This window comes from Monopterus albus, unplaced genomic scaffold (assembly GCF_001952655.1).
Source record: "Monopterus albus unplaced genomic scaffold, M_albus_1.0 scaffold281.1, whole genome shotgun sequence".
NCBI classification, from domain to species: Eukaryota; Metazoa; Chordata; class Actinopteri; order Synbranchiformes; family Synbranchidae; genus Monopterus; species Monopterus albus.
Genome location: NW_018128161.1, coordinates 113,579 through 122,668, shown reverse-complemented (window position 1 = coordinate 122,668; position 9,090 = coordinate 113,579). Strand labels below are relative to the sequence as shown.

The following is a 9,090-nucleotide window of genomic DNA, read 5'->3' as shown; positions in this document are numbered from 1 at the left end:
TGAGATCTCTGCCCAAACATGCCCACCAGGACAATAGGCGTCGGTCGACAGGGAAGGATTCAAAGACAGGTAACGACTCTCACCGATACTGGGCTATAACGACTCAGTTGTTAAGGGACATTGTTGGCCTTCAAAGGACTGAAACACCACCGAGGGGGATAAATATCTCTGACTCAACACCAGTCAGTCAGAACTGAAGAAGCCTCTTGGATGTGAGGTGAAACGTCTTCGATCTAAAAACCTAGTCCAGTTGATTTTTCTAAGTTTTTTCAGCTTTCTATGCAGAAGTAACTCGGTTTGTACACATCTCACAAACTCTCACTCATGAGACTTTCTAACAACATAAAGCGTTACATGGTAGGATAGGACGTTTAAGGATTTCCTTGAATGGTCATAATCTCCAAGCCATTGTGAGTTTGCCTGACCAGTGCCCCCGCCATACTGGCAAAATGTTATTTTGCCTTGTTTGTTATGTATATTTTTTCAATAAAGCTTATTTTGATAAATAAATAAAAAATAAATAAATAAAACATCCACGGTGCCATTGGAAAAGCTGGATTTTTCCGACTGTGCCCGGTTTTGTGGATATACAGTATTTTCCCTCATGCTGCTGCACTGTGACCAGAGGATGTAGAAACAAATCCAGGGCCTGAGGTTACTGCATGTCCAGGAATGTTCCTGTACAGGGACTCACTGTTTTACCTGTTAAATATTAAATGGCTGGAAATGAGCAAAATGAGCAGCCATGGGGACTTTAAACATGTTATTCTTTTACGTTGTCTATTAAACACCTGTATCGAGCTCTGATTGATTCAATTTGACCATTTACCATCTCTTGTGTTTTATCCTCCGCTGAGTGGTGGCACCACGGCCACCTCGTCCCCGTCTAACAGCGTCACTGCCTCGTCGCCAATGGAAACATAAAGGTTACGCAACGCCAACACCACGTGACCCTGCAGGACAGACAGACTGAACATACACCTGGTTAAATGTGTATGACGATACTGACTTGTGAGTTTAACATTGATCGGAGTGCAAACAACAGCACAGTGGGTTCTAACAGTCAGGGGGGCCAAGTCTCTCTCAAATGGTTTGATACAAAAAGAATACTATAAAATTTGTACAGTGCAGGTGAGAGCAAACTCAATTAGATTCAGTCTGGGGGGTTTCCCAGTGTCTGGTACCTTGGGTGTCGCTGTAGCAGCAGTCTCCAAAGGTCCCCACTGCTTATGGGGGTGGGCACAGAGGTGAATTCCTCCTCCTTCAGACCAGTCAGGTCCTTGCTCTTAGCGAAGTACAACACAGTCACCTGAAGAAGAAAATATTTTCTGTATAAAAACTACTAGTACTTCCTGTCATGCTTTTATTTTGATATATGTATTTTATACTTTACAGTTGAACAATAAGAACATGGAAACAAAGCAGCAACAACTGTTTCAACAGCTGGACATGACTTCTACAGACTGAATAAAGACGCAGACCCTTGACTTTTGTCACACAAGACTAAAACTGTCAGCACGGTGGCAGTGAGACTGAGCTGCTGTAAGTTTTAGAAACCACTGCGTCTCAGTGTTTGTCTTGTTTGAACCCCAGAAGCTTCGCAAGGATGTGTCCATCACAGGTGAACTCATGATTGTAAAATGTTTAACCCGGAGACAAAGCAACAAATCCTCACATTTTAGACACTGAAATCACAGAATATTTGACAGTTTATTCACTATTTTTACTTGAAAAATGAGGAAAGCTATTAGTAGAGTATCAAGATAGTGCAGTTAATTTTGTTGCTGGTTTAAATGCTCATGTGCACAAAAAACAAATACAGTGTAATTACACTAGGCTTAATACATTAGAAAAACATCTGAAAATACTAGTCAGTCTACTAAATAAATCACTAATGCCTCTATGTTTAATGTAATATTTCAATCAAATGTATTATTTACACAATTTAACCATTCATTATACAAAGTGAGCAGGCTTGGTGAGCTACTGACTAAATACAGTTAAAATGACAATCAACCCAGCTGTTGTGTAAAATAGATATATTTTATGTTTGGGTTCAAATCAACCACAGCAATGTTACCCTACAAAATAATAAATGAATAACTGGAAGTGTTACCAAAGTTTAAACTTCAGCAAGGAACACACAGTTCAGAATCAGCAGGGTTTTTTCTCCCACATTCATGCCTAATTTATTTTTGTTTGTACAACTTCCAGCATGGCCGTGTGTCTGTAGGGTTTTGATAGCAATCTGAAAAACAGCAAATAATCCCATCATTCCTGATGCTGTTCTATATGGGGTTAAAGGTCTGGCCACACTAACCCTAAAATAACCTCCCACTTCTTGGTAAAACTCGCAAAAAGATAACTTACAAACAATTACAACATGACTTATCCACTAATAATATCTGAGTTGGTTTACAAAGCTCTCACTGGCTTGTATTCCCCATGTTACCCCTGGGACCATGACATCCAAAGTTATTTGCACGTTATGGCTGTGTAATCCAGGACAAAAGCAGCTGTTTATGCATATAGATGGGGGCGATAATGTCACAGCTTTAACAGACTGCACTCAGGTTTGGCGAGACTGATTTTAGTGATTAAGCCAGGCCCTACACTAAGTCCTCCATTTGTCTGCAGTCAGGTCCTTCTACAGCCATGATATACCGATAGTCCTGCAAATCTCCATTTGGAAAACTTCAAATTAAAAAAGGTATTGCCTCAGCAACAACATAGATCTCTAAACAGCAAGAAATCAGTGATTAAGTTTACGAAATCAGAGTCTAGCTTCAAAGTCGGCGTCACGTTACATGTTTTCATATCATTTTTAAACCTTTATCTGATGTGGTTAGGCGAGGTAGCCTGGTCGACGACAGGCAAAACGGTGTTCATTATATCAGATTGTTATAAAACACACATACCGACACGCTAGTCACATTGCTGTTTTCATACTCAAGCTCCATGAACCTCAAACATGTAGTCAGGACGAAGTTATCCGATTTCACAGTTTGCTGCTCACGTGACTTCCTATTGTCCTGCTATTGGCTCAGGCTTCTTCTTCTTCTGTTTGTTAACGCTGCATTACTGCCCTCTCCTCCTCCTCCTCCTCCTCCTCCTTCTTCTTCTTCTTCTTCTTCTTCTGCTGATGTTTATTGGTGGTTTGCGTGGTAGCTGTCCCCCTCACCCCGGATTTGAGTATGTCTTTTAAAGTTAAAAACAAACAAAAAAAAACTTATTAATAATAATGTAATACTCTCCGTTCCTACACAAGCAGCCAGACGTTCTTGCGGTATCAACGTCCTTTTATTTGTAATCACTTAACAGGCTTCGATGCTGTTGTTTTAGCCACAGCACACGCTTACAAGCTCTCTTTGAAAAACTCCCAACATTCAACACTCCACAACATCAACAACTGCCTGCTCTTCCTCGCTCTCTCCTCCCACACCCCTCACAGCGCCCCCTCTCACATTCTTTCAGGCAATAACATGTAGAACCATATAACAGGATGCAAAACATTAGAACCATATAACTAGAGACTAGACATCAGAACCATTACAATAATAATACAGATTGTTGCAAATTAAGGATAAGGATAATCACTGTAGGACCCGGTACTTGTTACCATGCTAACTCTGAGAGATGAAGCAGTCCAAGTAACTACAAAACAGTGCTGATTTATTCAATGAACACAGGTAAAATTAACATTACACGCTCAGGTATCTTGCACCTCCAACATGCTCGCAGGCAGCTGAAAGATGAAAGACCCTGAACCACAACAGGCCTATACATTATATCTCTTCGGGCTAACCCCACACTACTCAGGAACGCCAAACCGTGACGTCTCCCGGTGCCAGCTTTGCAGCTGGCCATAGCAGTAGTCAAAACATGAAGCAAATCAATGTGTGTGCGTCTGTTGATTAAGTGGTGTGTAGCTAAAAACATTCTAACACCAAGTTATGTCAGGAAAGGCATCCGGCGTAAAACACATGTCAACATGTAAGTCTTCAGTGTTACAATTCGCTGTGGCAACTCCTCAACAGAAAAGTCGATAGTGACTTTCTTATTTAGGACATATGAAGATCTAAATTTAGATTTTAATTAATTTAATTTTGTACCCAGTGTAACATTTCAGACTTTGCAAGATGTTTATAAAGTTCCATCCATTCATTTTCTGCCACCTATCAAGAGTTGGGTTGCGCTGGCAGTAGGTTCAGTAAGGTAGTCCAAATGTCCCTCTCCCCAGCAACATGTTCCAGCTCCTCTGGCAGGATTCCGAGGCGTTCCTAGGCCAGATGAGATATATAATCTCTCCAGTGTGTTCTGGGTCAGCCTCAGGGTCTCCTACCAGTTGGACATGCCCAGAAGACCTCCAAAGGCAGGCACCCTGGAGGCATACTGATAAAATGCCCGAAGCACCTCAACTGGCTCCTGTCAATGTGAAGGAGCAGTGGTTCTACTCCGAGTCCCTTCCTGATGTCCAAATTCTGCAGCCTATCTCTAAGGGCAAGTCCAGCCACCCTCAAAGGAAACTCATCTTGGCTGCTTGTATTTGTGATCTTATTCTTTCAGTCACTCCCCACAGCTCATGACCATAGGAGAGGGTTGGAGCATTGGCTGACTGGTAAATTGAGAGTTTTGCTTCAGCTCCTTCTTCAGCTGCAAACCACCCCAGTGCATGGTGGAGGTCACAGTCTGACAAAGCCAACAAAACCACAACATCAGCAAATAGTAGAGATGCAATTCTGAGGTCCCCAAACCAGACACTTTCATCCCCCCTGGCTGCATCTTGAGATCTTGGCCATGAAGGTCTCAAACAGAATCGGTGACAAGGGACAACCCTGATGAAGGCCAACACCAACTAGGATTGTGATTGAATTCTTGTTGAGTATAGGGACACAACTCTCACTCTGGTTATATAAGGTCCAAATGGCTCGTACCAACAGTCCTGGTGCTCTGTACTCCCAAAGTACCTGGTTGTAAGCCTTCTCCAAGTCCAACACATGTAGACAGAGTGAGCAAACTCCCTCTCTAGCAAAGACATGAGTTATCGATCTGGGGAAGACCTACCTGACCTGGATGTGTAAACTACTTCAGGAGGGAAGACTGACCCCTTTTGTCTGAGATACTCTCCCCCAATCCAAATATCCACACTCACAGACTCACAGACTTTGAGGCATGTTGCTACTAAGTTAGAGAGGGCTCAGGACTGTCCCATTGTGAAATCGTCAAGTGCATGAGGGCTGTCCTTAATTTTGAGCCCTTTATTTGGCTCAATTTCTGTAAGCAAAGTAATTCTTATGTTAAACCTGCAATGGACTGAGCCTGCAGGTGTTTTGAGGGGCACTGGCGAGAATCAGCACAGATGAAACTTTACGACCACAGTTATGGTCTTTTTTTTAAGAAATAATCTTAATGCCTCAGTATTAAAAAAATGACAAAAGTAGGAACACATGAACGATGATTGTGTTGGAGAAACTACTCCGTAAACACCAAAACCATGTTTTCCATCCACTACTCTGTCATTAGCGTATTAGCACCAGTTCTCCTGTTTGATCTTGAGTTACTATACCTACAGTTTGCTAGCTAACAGCTATGCCTTCACCCCACAAATGCATCTTTCCTACATGTTCTCCCTTAATACATCAGTGATGAGAACAAGCGGCACATTTGCACTACTGAGCGTGGTTTCGGTGTCTTCACCCTGACGCGCCTCCAGTGTTTTGATTTCATGATTCTGGAAGTTAATTTTATGTACTTGGCAATCTTTCAATCATTCAAATTTGGCTGGGTGGTTAAGAACACATTGTTCTGTGGTGTTACAAACTCAGAACACATTAATTTTGTACTTTACTCCAGCTTTAATATATTCTTCACAAATATACTTGTTTACAGTAAAATATAAAAAATTCTTCATTTAAAAGAAAACAGTAGATTTCCCGTTATTTCCCAAAGCTTTTCATTTCACAGCAAAATTACATAAACTAACATTTAAACAAGATATAATTTTTGGACATTCCTAACCACATTTTAACATAAAATAACACAAATGCACTGGAAAAACATTTAAATAATTTTTTTTTAAATCCAGCATAATCTGTTAACAGATCAGAAAAATAAGGCACAGGTTACCCACAATTCCACATGTATAAAACCGAAAAAGCTACATCTTTAAAAAGAAGTGACCTAAAAACAGCAGTAACAGATTTCAAACAGTCCAGTCACCATGGAAACACACAAGTGCGTGCACACACACACACACACACACACACACACAGTGATTTACTCAGTCTAAAACATTCACTGCACATCATTGTTTCACCCGTTAACTTGTCTTCATTTCATCACCAGTGGTTTGTTCTTTAAAATGTCAAAAATGTGAAAAAATATTTGCAGAATTTCTTTAATTTTTATTTTAACCAGATTTCAGATGCTGTGACGGGAAGACAAAAAAAGTTACTTCTGAGAAGTTGAAACCAGAAGTTTGAAGTATTTTCTTTTTAAAAAGGCAAACGATTTAAGCGATAATAAATTATGGCAGGTCAATTTTCTGCTAGCTGATAAATTAATTTAATTTAACCACAAAATCAACTTTTAGAAGTGAAACTCAAATAAAAGATGTTCCTGCTTTATTCACCCAGTGTTCATTCTCGGTGTATTTGGTCTTTTTCCTTTTCCTGTTTTGTTTTTCCAGCGTTAACGTCACTCTCCATGTCTTTATTTGTACATACAGCCTTGTTCCTTAGCAGAGACCTCCAGCTTATTTTGGTGTTTTGTTTCTTTTACTGTATTTTTTCAACTGCTTTACTTTAATTGAATATTTCTAATAACCTTTAATTTACTTTTCAAGTTTTTGCCAACTTTTTACACGTAGTGCCCTAAAAGTGCAACATTTTTTGTGGCTGCTACAATATTTGACAAATATGACAAAACTTTTTTTTTTGATTTTAATATTTCTTCTTTTTTCAGTCGATCTCCACGCGAAACGCACTGATTTCCATTGGCCGCAGATGTGCGATGTGTGGCAGCTGCTGCTGCTGGGCAGACTCTGGCTCATCATCCTCACGCAACAGAGTAAGACCTGAATGACGGACCGAACGAAACTGAAGAGGAGAGAAAAGATCGTCCAGATTCACCTGGAAAACCAGAGAAACAACAGGAAGTCAAATCAGGTCAGAGGAGACTGACTGAGCTAAGTTTGATTTAATAAAACGTGTGATTTTACAGCTAAGGAAATTATCTAAAATTAAATATGTAAACAAAGAAATTGAAAATAAAATCAGGAAATGTTATTTTGTGCAACTTTGAAGTATATGTCATCAAAAAACAATGTCTGTTAAGTTGGAGCATTTTCCAAAATTCAATAACATAAAATCTGTCATTTGTTAATTTGTTTGAACCTTTATTTAACTGACAAAAGTACAAAGATGTTTTCACTGACCAAATGAAGTGCAATTTATAAATATTAACAAATTTAGAATTTGATAACAGAAACACACTGGAAAAAAAGTGGGGACAGAGGCAAAAAAACAAGGTCCTATATTTGGCAGAGGATTCATTTAGATCGATAACAACAGGAAAATAATCGATTTCTTCTAATCCAGAATGTCAAAGCAAAATACAGGTTTAGGCGCAGCGGTCAGGGTTCGTACACCATGGTGCACACATATGCACATCATACATGTCGTAGCTGGTGCAGTGCAGCATGCTCACAGCAATCCATGTACTGGTGTGCGAAACAAAAGAAAGGAAGAGACTGTATGTGATGGGGACTAAGTTAAGTTTTTGAATAATATTGATGATACTAAAACATTACTGACTCCTGTAGATGGATGTAAGAAAATTCTTTAGAGGAGGCTGATAAGGGAAGAAGTTCATAGAGATGTGGGTGAGAGAGGGAAGACTTGGCTGTAGCTGGTAAACAAGCTAACGTTAGCTTAGTTAGCTAGCACGTAATCAGATGCAGATGTTGAATGTGAAGTAAATTAGAGCTCTGTTCATCAATGCATGTGATCAGCTGCATTTTAAACACTGAAAAACATGTAACAAAAACAGTAAAACAGATAATTTCTTGTTTGTGTGTGTGTGGTGAGCACCTCCTCCTGTGTGCTCCACGTGCATGGTGGGGCCGGTTCAGGGGCGGAGCTACAGTCAAACCCCTTCCTGTGGAGGAGGAGAGCCACCTCCTGTGATGGACTTTCTGCTTCCTGTTGAACACAAACATTTTATTTATTTTAGTTTTCTCTTTTTACCTGCAGTGTTGAGGTTCATTACGACTCCCAAGATCCACCATGGCAAAACTATTCAATTACAGAGCCTCACATTGTGTGACATGCACTGCTAACAGCGAGCTAAAGCTACAAAGAGCTTAAACCACATCTCCACTAATGTTCCAGGTGTTGCTCTCACCTGTGAGTCCTCCAGCGTCCTCAGGTTCAGCAAGTGAACGTCACACGGCAGCGACGAGCTGAGTGGGAGGAAGGGACGGAGCTTTGGCACCTGGCTGCTGGCTGGCGCAACCATTGTGATCGGCAGGTGGGAGAGGAAGAGCGAGGTCATGTGAGCGAGCAGCGATAGGTGTTCAACTGAGGCTCCTCCCATTCCCTATTGAAAATAATAATAATAATAAAGAAAACTGCAAAAGGCACAAAGTGAGAAGGTGAAAAATTACAATAGAATCTAAGAAAGTATACAAAGTGAGAACAAAGTCCTGACTTTTATTTTACATTTGAAGGTATTTTTTCAGTTTTGTATCCTGTCAATGTTCTACTCGTAAACATAAATTGTTTATATCAAACTAAGCTGCAACACCAAACACATTTTAATGAAAACTTGTGTTACATATCGGCATAACAAGGAAATGTTATTTAATGTATTTAAATGTAACGTGTATGTGGACAGTGAGGGCATCAGTAAAATGTTCACTGAAAGCCTCAGCTCCACCTGCCCTCACCTGAGCCCCACCCCTCCTGTCCTCCAGCAGCAGGTGGTAGAGACTCGCTGTCAGCTTGTTGTCGGTGATGCCCTGACCAAGGCCACGGTTATCATCCTGCTGCAGCCGCCGGTCCAACACCACCTCCAGCCACCACGCAAAGG

General features: G+C 40.6%; 2 protein-coding genes across 2 annotated transcripts in view; both read right to left on the bottom strand.

The window, feature by feature from the left end:
* The window catches only part of LOC109973116 (molybdopterin synthase catalytic subunit), an 8,563-nt gene extending 7,644 nt beyond the window's left edge, over positions 1-919 (bottom strand). The window contains exon 1 of the mRNA XM_020622463.1: positions 830-919. The gene's annotated coding sequence lies outside the window, so the exon portion shown is untranslated. The remainder of the gene's footprint in view (positions 1-829) is intronic.
* Positions 920-5,899: 4,980 nt separating this feature from the next.
* The window catches only part of man2a1 (mannosidase, alpha, class 2A, member 1), a 26,743-nt gene continuing 23,552 nt past the window's right edge, over positions 5,900-9,090 (bottom strand). Inside the window, exons 21-23 of the mRNA XM_020622457.1 lie at positions 8,404-8,598; positions 8,091-8,201; positions 5,900-7,130 (exon numbers count right to left, since the gene is read on the bottom strand). Coding sequence (XP_020478113.1) covers positions 6,960-7,130; positions 8,091-8,201; positions 8,404-8,598 — 477 coding nt within the window. The 3' untranslated portion in view covers positions 5,900-6,959. The remainder of the gene's footprint in view (positions 7,131-8,090; positions 8,202-8,403; positions 8,599-9,090) is intronic.